The sequence below is a fragment of the Lissotriton vulgaris genome, chromosome 6 (genome assembly GCF_964263255.1).
Source record: "Lissotriton vulgaris chromosome 6, aLisVul1.2, whole genome shotgun sequence".
NCBI classification, from domain to species: Eukaryota; Metazoa; Chordata; class Amphibia; order Caudata; family Salamandridae; genus Lissotriton; species Lissotriton vulgaris.
The window spans coordinates 329,685,696-329,707,558 of record NC_141694.1 but is presented as its reverse complement, the minus strand read 5'-3'; the positions used below and the strand labels follow the sequence as shown (position 1 = coordinate 329,707,558).

General features: G+C 43.6%; 1 protein-coding gene across 1 annotated transcript in view; it reads right to left on the bottom strand.

Annotated features, from left to right (window-relative positions):
- Positions 1–285: 285 nt before the first annotated feature.
- Positions 286–21,863, bottom strand: part of ITGB1BP1 (integrin subunit beta 1 binding protein 1) — a 327,961-nt gene continuing 306,383 nt past the window's right edge. Inside the window, exon 7 of the mRNA XM_086926363.1 lies at positions 286–1,059. Within this exon, the coding sequence (XP_086782489.1) occupies positions 988–1,059 (72 nt within the window). The 3' untranslated portion in view covers positions 286–987. The remainder of the gene's footprint in view (positions 1,060–21,863) is intronic.

The following is a 21,863-nucleotide window of genomic DNA, read 5'->3' as shown; positions in this document are numbered from 1 at the left end:
TTTGCATGTCATTAGTGATAAATATCACTGACATGCAAAGCGGGCCCAAGATGGTCGCTATCTCCTATTAGCTGTCACTAACTGGTGTTAGCGACAGCTTGGTAATAGGGAGATAATTTTATCTCCGCTTTCTTGGCTTTTAAAGCCAAAAAAGCGGAGATAAACCCCCTTGATAATATGCCCTAATGAAATGCTCTGAAACTGTATATGCCGATGCAAAAGCTCATGTCGAATGAAAACAGCAGCTTTTAATAACGGCCTATACCTTAAGTAACCACCAGCCTGTTTTCTGGGAAAAATGTTTAATAACTCATTTTTATCCTTTACATTTTTTTATTACACAGTACAAAATTAGGCCATACGAGTATGAGATAAATGTGCAAAATGCGTTTGTTAACCTTTGTACAAGCATTTGTTTATGAAAGGAAAGGTCACTTTATTAAGTACCAGATAAACAAACCGTACCTGAGAGCATTATAAATGATACAAGGATATTTTGGTATTAAATGCAGGCATCCTCTACACTCATACGCTCAACACAGAGCTTGCTTATGATTCATCAGGCTGGGTAAGTGGCAAAGTTATCTTCGTCACTGAACCAATAAAACCGAACAAAAACAATACAAACCCACTCAAATGTTCACGGTTAACCTTCACAATGTCCTTAGCTTGAATAGGTTTTACAAAAATATAAAAAGGCTGCATCCACAATGTGCCTAATCGGTGCATGCGAGGTGGAAAAAGTACCATATTACATTAATTCATTTATTTAGTTGGTGAGCATGTCCTTCGTGTCCTAAACATGATCCGTACCATTTATGCGAGCATTTCAACGATTCCTTTGTGATTCTTTCTATCTGTACACGCCTCTTGCTCACACATTGCATGCTATTTGTCATGAAATGGTAATCTGTGTAAAGCATGAATTCTGAACTAGAGAACATTTTCAATTATTTCTGTGGGGTAAAAAGGCATCTGGAAAACAAGTCAAGTCTTTTCTGATGTTAACACGGCATCAAAAGCTGCTGCGAGGACTTTGCAGATGGCCTGTGCTTGTTCCTGCAATGTAAAATAGAAGCATTTTAATGAAATTGTGCTTTCTCATGAGTAGACCTATTGTACATAGTTAGTTCAAATGACGCACAAATACATTTTTGTGGGAGCTGTCATTAGTAAAAGTGCACCTAACAATTTTGTTTTCAAAACAACTTTAATTCATGTTTATCTTCTAATGGTGAAGGCTGTTTATCAAAATAATATTTTTACAATGTAACAAGTAATTTCAAATCAGAGAATTACCATCCACCCATGACTCAACGCATCTGTGGTGTTGTACACCCATTTTACAAAAGTACACAACTGTGGGCAGAATGGAAACCTACACATTCGTTTTAAAATATATGTAAAACTGAATACCCAATATTTTAATTTCAAATATAGTTTGTGGAAAAGCAACAGTGGGACTCCCTTCCTCGTCTCAGCAGTCCATTACAATGTAATTTTGAGTTGCTGCTTGAAGGTCAGCCTTGAGAAGAACAATTAATAGAGAAGTAGATAGTCTAAAGGGTGAGACCCCGCCACATCACATGAAAGATTACTGCTACAATTAGAAAGAACCGTCCCTTGACCATTAAAACGGATATTAGTATGATGACGTAGCAACTGACCCGGAGATTATTGTTTGTGATATCACCTGGATTAGGTGAAGGTGTGATTTTGAGGCTTACAAATTGCAGTTTCCCTCTCTTGAAGATTTGGATCTTTATAGGGATGGGGCAGATTGAACAGATTTATTGCTCTCATCTCGAGAAAGTTGCACGTTGTTTGATTTATTTTTATGGTGCATTGAAGATACCACATCACTAAATGACACATTGACTATTCCACTGGTGAAAGTTGTTGGCGGCACAAATGGGTGTGCTCTTGTCAAGGCTTAGGATGTACGTAATGTGTGTCGTATGTTTTTAGATAGGGTTCTAGATTTGTGACAAATCAATAAATAAAATGTAGTATTCTATGCCTATGCTTGTTTGTGGAATGTCCAGGATACAGATTCTTACTGCGTGAGAGCTCTGTATCTGGCATTTCAATACTGACAGTTGGCTGTTCTCCTGGATGCTGTTAGCTGCTCTGCTTGGTGGTTCAGCCGTTGATGTTAAATAAAGCCTATTGAACTTACCTGTTTTCCTGGCTTGATAAGACATCTTTTTGGCTATGAAGGCTGACCCACCTAGCCGGACCCACGAGCAATTTAGATTATTGCGGATATCATCAAGGATCGGCTGTTTATAAGACAAAGGTGGCTTCCTTTGCATGCAGCCCCAGAGTGTGTCGTCTGATGATCGCCTGTTGATGAAGGAGTTTCCGAAGGCCTATTTTCGCAGATGAGGCCAACGGTGAGCAGAGCAGCGCAGAAATAAGGTCAGTGGTGAGTGGAACGCATAGTCGGCGATTTGCGTGCCAGCAAGATTGGATCGGTGTCTGTCTTACGCTGATCGCGCTGTTACGTCAACAAGTTGGAAGACAAAGAACACTTCCTCTTTCTTCGGTGTTTGTGTTCTAGAGCGAAACACAAGGAGCAGTTTCGCTCCCAACGTCACAGTGAAGAGTGTTGCCTTAGCAACCTGTGTTGTCTGTACTTTGCGTTCGAGCGAATTAGCGTTCCAGGGTGAAACGCATAACGTCAAAGTGGAGAGTGTTTTTTTTTTTTTGCAAAGTCAAGCTCGAAGAAGTTTTTCTCTGCCTGATTATTACATCACACCAGTGTTTATGTAGTGCCAGCACATGGTGACAGACAACCTTGCTTTTGTTTTATCACTTGGAAAATAAACAAAAGTAACTAGGACATATTTAAAAAAGGAGGAAATTTATTTTTAACAAGGAATTATTAGAGGGATACTGACTTTATAAGGAAATCTTTACTAGACCATAAGATTTAGGCTACTTCTGTGGTTCTCATTCATTTTTCTCTCGGAAAACTTAATTATTATGTGTATAATGTGTTAGTGCAAACTCAGCTTTTGCTCTTGTGTACCTGAAATTACATATTACATAGGATATATTTAAAAAAAAAAATTTATTGTATTTTAACATTCAAGCTGTTAGTCCCCGTCCTCCTCCTCCGTTCCATGAAACACCAGGTGATCTGCCCATCAAGTGGAAGCAATGGTTTGATGGTTTTGAGACTTACTTGGGAGCAATTGGTGCTATCAGGTTCAGAGATGAACGCAGGAAGTATTTACTTTTACACTCATTGGGGTTTGAGGGTAGAGAAATCCTCAAACATCTACCCGCGCCAACTGCTGATGGTGAAAATATTCTTGATGAATATCAATATACAGTTAAAAGGCTGCAAACAAGGTTTGATGTGCAACCTAGTATTGTTGTTCTTCGTCACAAATTTTTTTCTGCACACAAAATACAGGAGAGGATGTTGACAGTTACATCACTGCCTTGAGAAGGTTAGTAGCTGAATGCCAGTTTGAAAATTTCGCTGACCAACTGGTGCGCGATCAATTCATTTGCCATTGCTCCAATAAAAATATTAAACAAAAACTTCTCTCTATGAGGAATGCCAGCCTGGAGGAAACTATTAGGATGGCAACAAGCATTGAGACTTCTGTATTATCAGCTAAAGAACTAGAAGGTAAAAGCATTGAAGCAGTTGCCGCCATTAAAGCAAAAGAAAACAAAGATAAAGTCGTCCAGTCTACTGAGAAATCTCGTACGAATTTTGTTGATAAAGAAAAAAAAAAATTCGTCAAGGGAATGTCTGCAACAAATGTGGGTACAGGAATCACATGAAGGGGAATAAGTGTCCAGCAAGATGTGTTACTTGCAGACTGTGCAACAAGACTGGTCATTTCGCAAAAGTGTATCAGACTAACAGAGGAAGAATGTCTTATCAACCTAGTTCTGTAAAATGTGTGGTTGATGAAGGAATGGCCTGTGTTGATGACAAATCTGTACTGAAAGATCTTAGTGAGATGGTTGTGGTGGTTCATGATGATGGGGTTATTGTCGGAAATCCAGAAATGTGTAAAGATCCTTATGTTGAAATTCTTGTAGAAGATCGGGTACTTAAGCTTTTGGTTGATTCAGGAGCAACACCATGATCACTTCAGAGTTATATAAAGTAACGTGGCCAAATAGACCCCTTCTTCCACCAGATCGCAAGGCTGTTTCGTACGAAGGTCGTGAAATAAACTTTCAGGGTATATTGAAGATGTAATGGAATTCATAGGGAGGAGGATTGCAGGGAAATTGTACGTAGCTCATAAAAAGTTAAATATTTTGGGATGGTTTCACCTGGGGTTGTTTGGGATGGTGCTCAGACCCGGAACTGCTGAACAAGTTCTAGCAATAAGAGATTGCCCTGACATTGAAAGTTTGACTAACCAATTCCCTCATCTTTTCTCTGGGGAGCTTGGCAGAATAAAGGATTTCCAACACAAGATCATTTTGAAAGATAATGCCAAGCCTGTCAAACACAAACTAAGAAACGTTCCATTTAGTGCTAGACAAGACCTTGAGAAATAGCTGGTCTCATTATGTGCTAAAGATATCATTGAACCAGTGGAGTCGTCACTTTGGTTGTCTCCACTGGTAGTAGCACGGGAACAGAATGGTGAACTTAGGGTCTGTGTTGAACTTCAATGCCTCAATAATGAAATCTGGGTGGACTCCCATCCCCTCCCAAATATTAATGAGCTGCTTGCTGGTTTGAAAGATGCTAAGGTATTCACAAAACCTGGCTTAGCATCTGCTTACCATCAGGTAGAATTAACCCAAGAATTGAGACATCTCAAGCTTTTATTTCCCCTTTTGGAACATATCAGTATGTCCGCATGCCGTTTGGACTATCTTCAGCGGCCTCGGTGTTTCAACGACTCATGTCCAACATGTTGAAGGGAATTGATGGAATGTCTGTATTCCAGGATGATGTTCTGGTTTTTGCCCCTAATGATGTTACTCATGATCCCATTCTCAAAAAAGTTTTGTCAAGGTTCCAGGCGAGTGGGGTGGTGGTACACAGGGATAAGGGTGTCTTTAGGACGAAAGAAGTTGAGTATTTAGGTCATGTTGTAAATGAACATGGGATTTTACCTAAAAATAGTTTAGTTGACTCCATTGTAAAATCTAAACCTCCTTCTGATAAGGCAGGCCTCAAGTCTTTTCCTGGTTTGTGCGAATTTTATTTGCGTTTCATACAAGAATTTGCAAGTAAATTAAGACCATTATCATGTATGTTGACGAAAGGGGTTGTTTTTGAGTGGAATAATGAATGCCAGAAGGTTTTTGAGTGGGTGAAACAACAACTCATTTCTCCGACAATTTTCAAACACTATGATCCTTCTCTTACCTGCACACTCACAGTAGATGCGAGTAATGTGGGATAAGGTGCCGTTCTTTCACAAAAGAAAGAGGGAGAGATTAGAACTATTGGCTTTGCTTCCAGAGTTTTATCTCCTGCTGAAAAGAAGTATTCGGTCATAGAGAAGGAGTTGCTGGCATGCTGGTGGGCTGTAATGAAATTCAGGAATTACATTTGGGGAAAAAGGTTCCGTTTACAAACTGATCACAAACCTCTTGTCTTTATTCTCAGTGGGAAAAATGTCAGGATCTTTACTCCAAGATTTGCTCGTTTGTCCTCCAAGCTCCTTCAATTTGATTTTTCTGCTGAATACCTACCTGGTAACAAGAATGGGTGTGCAGATTTCCTTTCTCGTTCCTCAGACATAATTGAGAATGAGTTGGGTGTAGGTGAAAAGGACAAGGAAGAATTAATTGTGGCGGCTGTTGACCTTCCACAGTTATGTGCAGTTTCAGAGATTGAGTGGCGTAAAGCTCTGAGGAATGATGTTTCTTTAGCTAAGGTCATGAGTTATGTTGAGATTGGGTGGCCTAAAGAAATAAACCTTAATTCCGAAATTCAAAACTTTTCTCCAAGTGGCTGATGAACTCACCATTGAAGATGGATTATTATTAAGGGGAGACAAATTGGTGCCTCCTCTTTCTTTGAGAAGTACTTTAGTCAAACATGCTCATGAAGGCCATTTAGGTACCACTATGACAAAAAAAGGTTGTGTCTTTCCTTTTGGTGGCTGTCTATGGACAGAGAGGATGATGATTTGGTTAAGTCTTGTGTAATCTGTACCAGTTGTGACAAAGTGGACAAACTGTGTACCCCTCCCCTTTCTCCTATTGAGTTGCCATCTGCACCATGGGTAAAATTAGGGCTCAACATTGTTGGTCCTTTCCATGCCCTTGATGTGTCTTCGAAATTTGCTTTGGTTCTCATGGACTACTATTGAAAGTGGGCAGAGGTCAAATTTGTCAGAGAAGTGTCATTTTATTTTTATTTATTTATTTTTTAAATTTCTAAAGCGCGCAAATACCTTTCGGTGTCTCGGCGCTGGAGTTTGCAGATTGCAGGGGTTCCACTGACGTCTTACTGGTTAAAGAGCCAAGTCTTGAGATGTTTGCGAAATGAGAGTAGTGAGGATTGATCTTTGACAGAGGAAGGGATCTGATTCCATAGTTTTGATGCTGCCACTACAAAACGTCTATCTCCCCATGATACTTTTTTTGTGCATGGGATTTGGAGCTGTTGGGCCGAGGAAGAACGTAGTGTTCGGCTGGGTTTGTACAGTTTGAATGCTCTTTTGAAAAAATCAGGTCCATTGTTTTTCAAGGCCTTGTGAATGATACACATGGCCTTAAACTTTATCCGGCTTCTTATTGGTAGCCAGTGGAGCTCACGAATTGTGGGAGAGATAGAAGCGTGCTTGGGTATACCCATGAGAATCCTTGCAGCAGCATTCTGGACAAGCTGTAATTTGCTCAGAACTTGCTCTTGTGCGCTAAGCAATAGACCATTGCAGTAATCCACCCTAGATAACACCAGGGAGGACATTAAGGTTTTACCTGCAGTTGGGGGAAGAAATGGGAGCAGTTTCTTCACCATTCTCAGGGTAAAGAAGGAGGCTGACACCACAGCGTTGGCATGGCTTAGAAACGTAAGCTTATTATCGAAAAGCACGCCCAAGTTTTTCACCTTGGCTACAGGTGGTGGGGGAGCTCCCAGTTCCGAAGGCCACCAGACCGGAGACCAAGACGGAGTTAGTTCGCCAAAAACCATCACCTCCGTCTTGTCGGAATTTAGCTTTAAGCAATTCCGATTCATCCATGAACTGATGGCCTTCATGCCCTCCTGAAAGTTCGCTGCCACTGCTTCTCCGTTTTTGTGTATCTCCAGGACCAGCTGTGTGTCGTCGGCATAAGATGTTAGATCAATACCGAACGACTTGATTACCCTCGCCAAGTCCGACACGTAGATGTTAAAAAGTGTCGGACTTAGCGAGGAGCCCTGGGGAACGCCACACGGGAGAGTGAAATCAGGAGAGCAGAAGCATCCCATCTTAATGGACTGTACTCAGTTGGCCAGGAAAGATGTCAACGTTGCTCTTGCCCTGCCCTGAATGCCTAGGGCGGCGACACGGTCGATCAAGATGGTATGATCGACCGTGTCGAAGGCCGCGGATAAATCTAGGAGTATCAGGATGGCTGCACCACCCTTATCCATGATTATCCTGACCTCCTCGGCAGCTTTTATCAGGGCAGTCTCCGTCCCATGGCCCTTCCTAAAACCAAACTGTGTGTTGTCAAGTAGACCATTCTGATCAATAAAAGTCGACAACTGTTGGTTCATTACCTTTTCAATTATTTTGGAAGGGTAAGGGAGAGAGGCGATAGGACGGTAGTTTTTTGGCTCTGAAGGGTTTAGAGCGGGTTTTTTAAAAAGAGGTGTTACAATTGCTTTTTTCCAGACAGGGGAAAAGTTCTAGTCATCTAGAACTGTGGTTGAGTTTCTTAATGAGGTGTTTCTTAAGGAAGATTTTCCGAAATTTTTAGTGACCGACAACGGCATTCAGTTTATTGCCCGAGAAGTGGAAGATTTTTTACATAATTGTGGCATAAAGCACCTTAAGAGTACACTTTATCACCCTCAGACAAACGGTCAAGTTGAACGCATGAACAAGGTGTTGGGGGAGTGTATACTGTGGGTTCTTGCTAACAAATGTGTTGTTAGTAACTCAGTAAGAAGCGTGCTTTGGTTTTACCGCACCACTCCACACTCAACAACTGATGTATCACCATTTGAATTATTGCGTGGTCGAAGAGCAGCTGCTGCCTTTTGTCCTGGTTGGATGAGCAAATGGATTAGAGGGGAACATTGGTCTGACAACAGTGTTAAAAAATCGAGTTGAGTTGGTTCAGAATAAACAAAAAAAATATTTTGATTTCACCAAGAAGGTCAAAGATTTGGAGATACGTTTGGGTGATCTTGCCCGTATTAAGAAACCCATTCATGTGAGGAAGGGATCTTCCAAATGTAGTCCTCCTATGAGAGTTATTTATGTAAATGGGGATTCTCTTAAGCTAGCTAACGGACAATGGTGGAACAAGTGCCTTCTAGTGAAACATTGTGCTCTTGAAAATAGTGCAGGGAAGAGTGACAGTAATAATGATAAGGTTGAAGCCTTTGATGGTGTTGAAGATTGTGCGGGCCAGTCTCTTTTGAGGCGCAGTGCTCGAGCTAAGTGCATACCTTTACGGTATAGGAAATAGAGGACTGTTTCATATTTTATGCATTTTATGCTGTTTTATATTTTAAACATGCTGTTTTATACTTTATGCATTTTATGCCTGTTTGCATTTCTTGTTATTTTCTTTTTTCTTTTCTTGCTTCTGTTCTTTTGGTACTTTTCCTTTTTTTCCTTTCTCTCTGTTTCTTTCCTTTTTCTCTTTTATTACTTTCTATTATTTTTACTTCTTTATTGGTTGTTTGTTTTATTTTATGGAAAACCAATGTAGTATTCTATGCCTATGCTGGTTTGTGGAAGGTCCAGGATACAGATTCTTACTGCGTGAGAGCTCTGTATCTGGCATTTCAATACTGGCAGTTGGCTGTTCTTCTGGATACTGTTAGCTGCTGTGCTTGGGGTTCAGCCATTGATGTTAAATAAAACCTACTGAACTTACCTGTGTTCCTGGCTTGATAAGACAAAGTTATAAAAAGGGCAATCACTTAACAAAGTATACTATTTTCTGGTTTTAAACTAACCCAAAATTTAATTCAGCTCGATAAAACTAAGCCATACAGTTGTTACTTTATAACTGAATAAGAGATGAGAAATAAATTGGATGCAGATTTTTGCTTTTTTTTTAAATCACAGAAATGACAACGATTAGTGATAAATAAAGAGAGCCATCGACAAAAATAAATTGTGTCCTACTTAGTGCATTGTGGTGATTTATTACATGTTATGTACTTAAGTTGACAGAGAGCTGCAGCTTTTAGGGCCATTACTGAAGATAGTGTGTTATATGGTGGAAGTTTCGTTGATCTGAGGAAGGTCAAACATAGAGAACACTCCCCTGTAGGGCTTTAGTCCCTCCCGCAAGGCACTCATTATGCACAGTTTATTTCAAAAGTACTTTGGGGTACCCATGCACAGTGTCTTGTAAGTGATGCAGTCACTCATGTATGTGCATCATATATCTAGGGATAGCCAGTCTAGTGATCTCATAGTAAAGATGAGACTGACACTTGAGTCCAGGACTGTTTTAATGTAATGTGTTCCGTTTGGGATCCCCTCTCTCGCCAGGATCCAAACTGAACAGTACCCTATGCAGAGGACTGTGGTATCGTCACAAGTCCTAAGATCGAGTATTGAGGTGTGCGCGCTGGCTGCCTGAAGGAGACGAGGCAGGAGGCTCCGCTTGTGGATGGACGTGGCCGGTGGAGTCAAGCGGGACCGGGGATGAGTGCGCTAGTCCTGCGAGGCAGTCCGGGTCGCCTCCCGGGTCAGAGACTGTGCTGATCGCATGTTGAGGGGACCCCGCTGCCACCCCGTCTACCCCCTCTTTCTCTCCCTTCTCAATCCCCCTTAGCCCCTATTCGCTCTATTTCTCTTCCCTACTCGTTATTCAATGTGTCGCATATATTTATCTATAACCTCTTGCCCTTCTTAGATCCTTTTACTTCATCTTCTATTCTCTTGAAATGTTCTCCTAGTATTTGATGTAATCGTGTAACTGATGTAATTTTGTTATTTATGTTGAACCTTATGTATAGCACTCCTTGCATCCTGTCCGCTGTACAGGCCCCCCCCCCACACCCCAACTGTCCCTTATAGGCCTCAATGATTGTGCCCCTTGCCAAAGCACTCCCTCTCCTCTTGTTAGAGAGGGTTCCGACATTTTTGCCTCTGAGTCTCAGAGTTCCCTCCGAGAGAGTCCAGTGTGTTAGGGACCTCACACATAACGGAAATCGGCCATAATTGGCCTCCTTGAATATGCCCCTTGCCAAAGCACTCCCTCTCCCCTTGTTGGGGAAGGATCCTAGCATTCCTGTCCTGGAATCTCAGGAATCTCAGATACCCCTCTGAGAGAGTCCACAGTGTTAAGGGATTCTTCACTTAGCGGAGGTCTGAGATAGTTCCCTTTATCTCTGTATGGCACCCCTTGCCAAAGCGCTCCCTCTCCCCTTTTTGGGAAGGATCCAATATGTAGGGCTTGGCGTCTCAGAGACCCCTCTGAGAGAGTCCACTGCGTAAAGGGAACCTCTCGCAACAGAGATGGGGAAATGATACCACTTCCCCTGGGATCACAACTTACTGGACTTTGGACGGAGCTTTGACTCGGCTTCCGGTTTGTGTCCCCGTCACCCTCCCCCTCTTTCCATGCTGTGTCTCTCACCCTCCCCTCCTCTTTCCCTCCTTCACTCTCTGTCTACTTCCCCTGCTCCTACCCCCCCTCCCCTGACTCTCTCCCCTTGCCTACTTCTTCCCTTACGTATATGTCCTTATTGTCTATCTCAACCTTACATGTAACTTTGTTGCCATCCTCTAACAACTGTGTAACCTTTATATCGATGTAACCTGCAACTATGGTCTGATACTCATGTAAAGCGCTCTGATACCTCTGGGCCTAGCCAGCGCTATAGAAAACCTTTAAAATAAATCCATACTAATATAATAAAAAGAGAGCCCAAACCTTTGAGGTGGGTAATCTCAGGAACCACAGCACTAATCACAACACCCAATACAGCGTTGGAAAGGCCAGTTGCAGCAGAAGGACATAGGCTATGCAGACGCCCACCTTATACATTTAAAAGGTAAAAGAACCGTGCCAGCAAAGTAGTCCCTTGTGGGCGTGTCTGCGTTGTGCTGTGGGCGTGTTCTGGGGATGTGACAAACGCTGGGGGCTGTGTGGTAAAACATTACTAATGTTTGTGAATGGGTTACCACCTACTTGAAGTAGATGGTAAAATGTGAATGTTTTACACCCGCATTTCAGTCGCAAAACATTACTAATAACCGCTGCAATTCAGGTATTAGTAAGGGACGCCCTCTACATGCCTATTCCTAATACCAAATTGTAATGCATTCCCAATTCCAAATTACTATTTGGTAACATCTTACTGAATCGCAAATTGGAATTCAAACATACCAAAAGGCATTTTACTGGTCGCAAATGGCCCGATTCTGTGAATCGGGTCATTTGCGACCAGTAAAACGAATGATTCTGCTGTGGTGTGCCATGCAACTGGAAGGTAATTTTTCGGTTTTGGTTAGAGAAAAAAAAAAAATCGAAGAATTCTGTTTTCTAGGAATTGAGTTCTAGTTTCTGGTTTTTCATTCATGTTTGTATTTCTCTTCTGCATGTGGTGAGGGTTAAAAGGCTGTCCGGGCTATCTTGAATCCAGTGGCAAAGTGAGCAAGGGACTCAAGTCTGAGCATACCCTGCCAACTTAGGCCGAACAAAGCGATACAAAAGGGGATGATAGATGGAGCGTTTGAGCAAATCAAACACTCACCCCCAGTCAACTGATCTGGGTTTAATCCATCACCATTCTTTAGCTCACTCAGCCACCCCAGTTCAGACATGGCCATATGCAAATCAGTCTGACCCTGTGCCTCATGGGAACAGTCCAGCCCGAACTGCCAAGCCATGTCTTCCCTGGACCGGAAACAAGCATCCTGGGACCGGTTTCGGATTCATAATCCTCATCAGCCTGGCTATCTTGAATCCAGTGGCCAAGTGAGCAAGGGACTCACGTCTGAGCATACCCTGCCAACTGCGTGTCCTAAAATAATCATGTATCCTATCATGATCAACTGCGTCCGATGCTGCCGTCACCCCCATTAATAATAGTAGGGTAAGCATGAGTTCCCTTCATCAAGGAGTGAATAGGAGCCATCAGCAATCTTGATGAGGCTTATTTTGGAGCTGTTCCCAGCTCATAACTTGACTGAAAAGGAACAGCTGTTTTTTATTTTATATTTAAATTTCAGATAATAATTCATTAACAATACGCAAAAGAAAATACCAAAATCTGGTCAACTGTATCTATCTACCCAACTATTATAACTACTACAGACATAAATTGATCACTGAAACCCATATCATCGTGTCTTCGTATCTGGGAGCAATTATAATGGGGGAGGGGAAGCGTCCTTTCTTAGTTAATATTAATCCTTAATATAATTTCAGTATAATCCTCATTACTTCTGCAGTATTCCATTCAGAGTCCCTAATTTGTTTTTGTATTTCTTAAGGCAGCCTGATACTCTAGGTGGCCAATGTGCCAGGGTCGGAATCTCTAGACTACCCTAACATCTGGCTATGTCCCGTTAACATTAGACCTAGGCTATAAATGACTGTGTTGCACGTTTGACTGTGGTATTAGTGTGACTCCCTTTATATTATACAAGTATTAATGGTTTTATCTGACTAGTTCATCATTCGTGGGCAAAGCCATAACATTTGTAGACAAATCTCTTGTCCAACCCACATCTCCTCAGGTAGAAATCATACTGTTTTCCCCATTCTCCCAAGACTACTTTGGGTATTATAGACCTGATGCACTTTTCTTTGTTTTAATCAAAAACCTGTTCGGATAGCAACTTCTTGTGTGCACTGCAGGGCTTCCTCCCAGTGTGAGTCTTCCAATTCTCCCAAATGTGTCACTTAATTGGCCCTCACTTTTCCTAGGTCTTACGTGGTCTTATTAGTTAGTGTTTTATAAGTCATGGAGACTGCCTTCCAGACCATTTGTTGAAAACTCTGTGCTTCAGTCGGGCGTAGTCTATTATTTGGGATTCCTCACTCTTATGCCAGGCATATCAGATTCTTAAGTATTCAATTCAATTCAATTCAATTCAATGTAAGCTTTAAACGGTATGTGCAAACAACCATAAAAGCAATTACAAATGTAAAAATATATTTTTATAAAAACATACGTTTAAAAATGGATTTAGCAACAAATTACATCGCATACTCCTCAAATACATATTATTTGTCGGAGAACAATGCTTTTTCTTACAGTCATAGCTTTTAAGATGAATGACGCCACATTAAAAGATATGCTCACAATCATTAAGGTCAACTAGTAATTTCAGTACAGCTGTGTGCGATCTTGCGTTTCGATTTTAAAATAATAGTTTTAGAAAATAACGCCTAAAATACAAGTAAAAATGACAAAAAAGTATAACGTGAACTGGGCTTTGCTTAGACAGCCCGTCACATGGGCAGGGGGTAGAATCTAGAGGGCATAATTTCATTACAGGGAAAGCAACTAGATGATGTACTATTCCTAGTCCGAGCCTAGTCAATACAAAGCGATGTGTTGACTTTGTCACCTGGGTCAAATAATTTTGAAATCCCATCCTAGATTGCATTGATTGATAGAATATAAAAGTTAATTGTTTACCTGCCAATCTCAAACGAGTTTCTATTTTGAGTTTTTGAAAGGAATCCATAATTACCTGTTTAATTAAGGTAATACCTGCGCAGGGTTCAAATGAATTGATTAATTGAACAGTTTGCTTTAAGTGTCACTGATGTATCTTAACCAGGGAATACCATTTTTTTAGCCAGAAATAAACAGTCCATAATAATAGATTTGGTAAAACTAGTTTCATTGTTGGCCCACATTGACCTCCATAACAGCAACTGTCACAGAGCAACCAAGTCAGCTAGGTACTGTAATCCTGCTTCCTGATGCATTAATTCAGTAGATGCCAAAGAAGGTAAACTTAAAAGACGTTTTAAAAAGGAATTTTCTTGGCGCTGCATTACCTGACTACAATTGTAGCCCCACACCCTGCACCATATAAGGCAATGGCAACGGATCTAGCCTTATAAATTGCTAACATTTCCTTAACTGGACGGTTGCTTAATTTTGACACAAATCTAAAAACCCAGTATGCACTCTTTTCCATCTTGGTTCGAATATTAGTTAATTCATGTGACCATTTTCCACTACCTGAAAAAGTTACAACCAGGTAGAAAAAAGTCTTAACAATATCTACAGTTTTACATTTCTTTAGTTTAGGCCCGAATACCATAGTATGTCTTGGCTTTGTTGATTATCAGTTTCTTTAAATTGATAAAATCCATAAAACTGTCAATTAATTGCTGTAAGCCTACCAATGTGCTAGAAAGCAATACAGTATCGTCTGCTTATAGAGACTTGTATAGCCCTACTAGAGATTTGTGGGACATCAGCTTGAACCAGATGCAAAACGTTGTCCACCTCATTAATAAACAGTGAAAAGAGGAGTGGGGCAAGAACACAGCCCTGGGGAATGCCTTGTTTCACGCCAACATTTGGTGTGCATTCATTCAGCGTGCTGCCCATATCGCACCTCACTTGATAACATCTTATAATGCCTCGCAAGAAAACAAATAATTCTTTTGGATGCACCAAGGCTAAGCAAAGTTGGCCACAGGATTGAATGGTCAATGAGATCAAAAGCACTGCTAAGATCTGCAATTCTTAAGCATTGAAATACTTATGTGGGCCCATGGCTAAGTGAAGGGCATCAGTCTTTGGGGCCTCAAATATCTCCAAATTAGGAGATTCCGTTCATACCCCATCGGTCAATACCTTGCAGTGGTCTCAGTTCTTTTTTTTTAATAAACATTTTTATTGACTTTTCCAAAGCAAAAAATATACAACAAGCATGTCAATATCGAGCAACACACCATCCCCCGTCCTCCCCTCCCACCACTTGTGCCAGGACATAGGCTCTTCTTTGCGAAAGTTCATCCAAGTCCCTCACCCAAATCCACACTGATACTAGCCCCAGCTTCCGCCCCCATTTCCGTTCAATGGCGATCAGGGACCCAGGACTCCTTATCATCTCAGAGCCCTCCATCCAGGCCATGATATCGGCGCCATTTGCCCCATACCCTGCCGAACTTCTTTGGGCACCCCCCTCCCCTTATACGTGACTCTTTTGGCCACCAGTATAGGTCCATACCCCTCCTCCACTCCTCCAGATGCAGTATGTCAGGTGCCCCCCAGTTCCGGGCCACGTCTCTCTTGGCCACCATTAAGGCCGGCACCAGGAAAATCAGCAGGGGGCGAGCCAAATCCACATTATTCATCATTCCCATGAGGGCAACTTTGGGGTCTAAAGGTAGGGCAGTCTCTAGCACCTCTCCTAGCTCTTTCAGGACCTCCCCCCAGAAGATTTGAATTTTCGAGCATGACCAGACCGTGTGATAGAAGTCCCCTCTGTCATGGCCACACCACAAGCAGCACTGGTCAATCACTCTCCCATTCTTAAGCAGGCGCACTCTATCAAAGTAGGTCCTATGAAGGATATTAAACTGGATCAGCCTTAGGCGAGATTTAACCGCCACCTCCCTCGGATGCATCAGGATCGCATCCCAATCTACCTCATCCATATCCCCTATATCCCGTTCCCATGTGGCCCTGAGGTTCCAAAGTCTATCTGGCCTATTATTCATTATGGTTTTATACGTTAGGGACACTGCCTTACCCGGGATCCGTTCCTGTAAAAGACGGCCCTCCAGTGGAGCATAGTCCAGGAGTGCCTCCGTCAAAGCCCTCTCCGCCCTCCATGCATGTCGGAATTGCAGATACTTAAAATATTGTGTGCGGTGGAGCCCATAGTCTTGTCGCAGTGAGGGAAAGGATTGTAGCCCCCCTTTCTTTATCACATCTCCCAGTGTCGATATGCCAATGGCATCCCATCTCTGGAACCCTTTCAGTTTCCTAAGCTCCTTCAACCAGGCGCATTTCCATAGCGGTGTTTGTTTAGCCGGTTTGCGTTCCCACACTATCGCCTTTGTCGCCCTCGTCCAGATCCCCAGTGTGAGTCTTGTGGCGGGCAGCAGTCTGGCCCTCCCCTTGCCTCCGTGTAGATAATGTATACGCTTGTGGGTAACCATGGTGTGTCTTTCTAGTACATATGTGGGGTGTGTGGCCGGGGCATGTATCCATTCATTTATGGAGACCAAGTGTTCTGCCCAGTAGTAAGCCTCTACGTCAGGCAGTGAAATCCCTCCATTATATTGGTGTCTCTGCAGGGTCGAAAGCGCCACCCTGGGTTGCTTCCCCAACCATAAAAATGCCCTCAATTCCGCCTGGATTTCCCGGAAGACCCGGCGCTGTAGGGGAAAATATTCATTTTGGAAGGCATACAAGAATCTCGGAAGCGAAATCATTTTAAACATCGTTGCCCGGCCCAGTAGCGTCAGGGGGAGCAATTTCCATTGTGCGGCGTCCTCAGTGAAGTTGCTTACTATTCGGTTAATATTCCTTTCATAAGAAAGGGCACTGTTGGTCATTATAAATACCCCAGGGTAGACAAGCCCCTCTCTTGTCGTTTGTAGCCTCTCAGGCAGCGTGGGCCACACCTCCCCCCCTTGGGGATCGTAAAGAGTCAATTTATGCCAGTTGATCTGGTAGCCCGCATTGGCCCCATAGCGATCCAGTTCTGAGAACAGCGCAGGTATGGTAATATCCGGTTGTGTAACATACAGAAGGACGTCGTCAGCATATAGGGATAGTTTTTCTTCTGTCACCTCTGTCTGTCCTATTCTAAACCCTCTGATTCCCTCGTTCTGTCGGACTGCACACGCAGTGGTCTCAGTTCTTGTCCCTTGTTTATCTAGAGGGCTGTATACCTCATCATTTTGTTTTTCCATCCTACCCTTCTGGTGGCCACCTTTTACACCTTATTCACTGTGGAGGTGTGTTGTGGCAGATCCCCGGGTCTTAAGTGCCATATTGGTATCCACCCTCCACCATGGCATATCTATCTATTCAAATTCAAATGCATTCACTGTTTCAGCCAGTAGCCATACAAAGATAAAATAAGCTAAAATAAAAAATATTTAACTTACAGATAGCTTCATTTGTGCAATATTTAAGACATGATCCTCTCCTATAGTTTGGGGGAAACATTACAGTTTATCTTGTTAACTTCCAATTTAATAGGATGCAAGAAGCAACTAGTAGATAGATATGTCCTATGAATTGCGCCTCAGACCTAAATCCAGAGTCTCTTTACATTTTCTTACATAGTGTGCCTGCAATGTGGGACGGAGAAATAGTTTTCTAGATCTCATTGTTTTCAAGCAAAACAGTGTCAAGTGAGTCACTGTTTCTTAACCTCCAATCTCCCAAATACAGAGGGCGTGCTCTCAAAGGAGGGTAATTTTTGTTTTGTTTGCAAAAGTTAAAACCAGACCAGAAGAATTAGTTATCTGAATTTTAGGTATACATTTCTCTTCACTTAAAGGTCTCAGATAGTATAGGTAAGTTTCAAAGTAACTCGAGGTTTTTAAGTTCAGGTATGTGAATGACCACTTTCTTTTCCTGATTGAAATAAGGTGGTTGGATCTCGACTAAGACAGCAGATGCGCTGTCGCTTGCAGCAATCTATTGTTTCTTGCAACACCAAAAGAACTTTAAAATGGCTACAAGTCCGTAAATTACTTACCATTGGTTGACTTCATAGTCAGTTTCCTCTCTTGGGCCGTTCATGGCCAGCTGAGAGAGGCAGCAGAGTCTGGAGTCACTTCGTGTAATAATAAGCAGGTGAGGTTTGGTTTGAACCTTTTGACGTTCCTGGTATCTCTGATCATCATTTCAGATAATGTTACTACATTGTCCACTAGTGAGATCCATGTGTCGACCACTTCAAACTGTACCTAAGGGAATCTGTATCTTGATGAAGAGTAGGAGCGCACCTCCTTGTACGAGGATGGGTTGGAAGATCAAGATTCCTTGATCTGGACCTGCCTCTGGGCGTGGGTAGTTGGCACGATCTGCCGACACAGGAGCTGGTATCTACCATGTAGGTGGAGGAATACATGGTTTCCTCTTCTTCAGAACAACCTCCTGTGGTGGTTAAAGAGGAGAATTCTAATCCACATATGTTGGTGATAGAGTTCTCCTTTTCTTTCCTATTTGAAAACTTCCTACTGCACTGCATGGTGGCTCATTAAAGGCTGGATTTTGAGGCATTTTACTGTGTTTTCCCATTAATAGTCGTGTCTAAATGAAAAGAAAAATTCCCTACCTCCAGGAAAATGAAAGAAAATAGTGAATATACTCTGAAGAAAAGTAGAGCAGTATGCACGGACCCCTGCTACATGAAACAGAAAAAAAATAGGGCTCCATTAGGATGGCGGACAGATCGCCACCGCCATGTAGGCGGTGGCGATCCGTCCGCAATCTTGCCCGCCACTTTTCTTCCCCCCGCCATATTACAATGGCGGGGGAGACCGTGGCGGAGGGGAAGACCGTCCTCCGCTTTTCCGCCGCGGTCGCAAAAGGCTTGATATGGTGGCAGTGTCTATCAGACACCGTCAGCCATATTAGGATGGCCTGGGAAGAATGCCTTTCCGTGGCGGAGGCATACGGTTCCTGCTTTGGGGGCCCGTTGCGGGCACATGGGGGGGTGTACCTATCGTACCCCCCTGCGTTTCACAGCACAACATGGCAGACACCGCGTGGTGCCTGTCATGTTGTGCTGTGAAACGCACAACAAGCATTTTTTACCATTGCGGCGGCCGGTGCTTTAAGCACCGTCCGCCGCAATGTGAAAAATGCGGGATGCACCCGCCACTGTCGCGGGTGCATCCTAATTGGGGGCACGGTTCCTCCGCCCTTGTGGCGAATGGTACCGGCCCCCGACAGGATGGTGGACGGACTTTGTCCGACTGCCATCCTAATGGACCCCTTAGTTAGCCAACTGACCCTGAAAAGCATGATACAGCTTCTAGAACTCCTTAAATAAATCTTGTTTGTTTTTCTTGTTAGGTTAGATCATGGGTACTCACAAACTTTCTCTAAGGGGCCAAATTTACAGTGTAGTTTGTGGCCGAGGGCCGCACCGGTGGGGGCGTGGTCAGTGAGAGAGGGGGCGGGGCTAGAGACACAAAAAAAACTGTGACCATGAGGTTGAACACATGCCCTGGCAGCGGATGTCTTTGTCCACTGAGCCACCAGACCGAGCATACACACATATCTCTCTCTCCGTCCCTCCCTCTCTCGTCTCCCTCACTCCCTCTGTCTCCCTCACTCTCTCTGTCTCCCTCACTCTCTCTGTCTCCCTCACTCTCTCCGTCTCCCTCCCTACCTGTCTCCCTCCCTACCTGTCTCCCTCCCTCCCTGTCTCCCTCCCTCTCTCTGTCTCCCTCCTTCTCTCTGTCTCCTTCCCTCTCTCTGTCTTCCTCCCTCCCTCTGTCTCCCTCCCTCCCTCTCTGTCTCCCTCCCTCTCTCTGTCTCCCTCCCTCCCTCTCTCTGTCTTCCTCCCTCTCTCTTTCTCTACCTCCCCTCTCTGTCTCCATCCCTCTCTTTCTCTCCATCCCTCTCTTTTTCTCCCTCCCTCTCTTTTTCTCTCCCTCTCTCTCTGTCTCCCTCACTCCCTCCCACTTCCTCCCTCCCTCCCTCCCTCCCTCCATCTCCCTCCCTCTGTCTCCCTCCCTCTCTCTGTATCCCTCCCTCTCTTGGTCTCCCTCCCTCTCTTGGTCTCCCTCCCTTTCTTTGTCTCCCTCCCTCTCTCCGTCTCCCTTTCTCTCCCTTTCTCTGTCTCCCTCCCTTTCTCTAACTGTCTCCCTCCCTCTCTCTCCCTGTTTTCCTCCCTCTCTCTCCCTCTCACCCTCTTTCTCCCTCCCTTTGTCTCCCTCCCTCCTTATGCCTCTGCCTCCCTCCCCTCCCCTGTCTCTCCCTCTCTCTCCCTCCCCGACTCTCTTTCCCTCCCTCGCCTTCCCCTGACTCCCCCTCTCCCCCTCCCTCTCTTACTCCCTCCCTCGCCCTCCCCTAACTCTCTCACTCCCTCAACCTCCCCTGTCTCTCCCTCCCTTGCCCTCTCTCTCCATCTCTGTCTCCCTATCTCTGTCTAGGCAAGGTGTATTAATTCTATTAGAAATATCACGAAAAGCAAGAGCTATTTGCTGCACACATCGAACCACCTTCCCCAGTTTTCCCAAAATCTGCAGCACATTATTAGTGACTCCCTAATGTAGAGGGTGCACGAGAGCTGGCTGGACCACTGCAGCAGAGATCAGGTGTAATCCGCAGGGCAGAGATTCCAAATAAGGCTGGGCTGATTCAGACTTTCATCCCTTCAGTGGCGATAAAACAAATGCTACTTGAGGCTGCGCAGAGTGATCTCCAAGTGGCTCGGTTCAATCAGTCACGGGGTTTGTCCTGATCACTGTAATTGTCCAACAATCCCCCCCCCCCCCCCCCCCCCTCCTCTGTGGCAGCCCGGGATGAGTCAGCGTGCCTGCCGCGCACACAGCCGGAGCATTTCACAGGTCTTTAAAAGACCATTAAATCGTTAATGAGGCTTTGTTCTGTTTCACCTCTTCTGAGGCCCCTGCAGCTCCACTCTATGGCTGGAATTTCCCGGCCCCCCTAGAGCAGAGCCTCTCCGAGTCAGGCTGCATCAACGCCGGTGGTTTTTTTTTTAAACTGGCACATGTCTGCAAGGTCCGGCGGGCCGCCAAGGAAGGCTTGCCGGGCCGCCACCGGCCCGCGGGCGTACTATGAGTACCTCTGCGTTAGATAAAGGTTTTGCCTCAAGCCGATTTGAATTCATAGTTTGGTTTACATGGTACAATCTGACATCACAAAATAGAATGGGAATATTTTATATGACGATTTCTGTCCGGAAATACTTTCAAAAATGGAAACTTTTATGATTACATATGTAATCCATGATTGAAGGTATTGAAACATGGGTAAAGGAGTTAGAAAAGGATATGTTCATATCAAATAGCTTCCACTGTGAAAGGGGAAGGTTAAATTCAGTTTTTATAAAGACTGAGACTCGTGGATACAAGGAATATAAAAGGAGGAAACGTGGTTAGAATGGTTGTATTCTAGTCTTCTCTTAAAGACCAGGAGGTTACTAGCGTGGCTAATGTACCCGGATTTCGAGAGTTCACCAATTATGAGTATCTGAAACGGAGAAGAAGTGGTGGTGTATGCTCAAGAAGAGATAAATTACGTTGTTTCAGTTTACTACTCGAAATTGTATGGGGAACAGGATGAATTGCAAGATGAGTTTTGAGAATACTCCACACAACCACTACAGAAATACTGTAGCCAACACAGATGGCTCCTCAAGAGACCCCTGTGACAGTTGTGAAGATCCAGTATGCAATCATGACTGTGGGAAAGGAGAAGCCCAGACGTGATGGACTGCTGGTAGATTTCTTCTTAATTTATGTTGACATGTTAGCTCCCAAACTGGCTACGAAATTGAAATTTACATTGCCATGAAATTGATTGGTACACTTCCCTGTACAGCCAGAGAACCTCTTATGGTCTATTTGCTGAAACTTTATCAGGATGCCTTTCAGAGAAACTCATACTATCCATAATCAATGCTAAGCACTGACTGTAAGGTTTTAAGCAAAGTGTTTGTATCTCAGCTCCATGTGTATACAAACAAGGTGGGATTTGGAGGATATTAGGGCTGGGGCTGCCCTCCAAAGCCAGATATACGTGAAGAAAAATA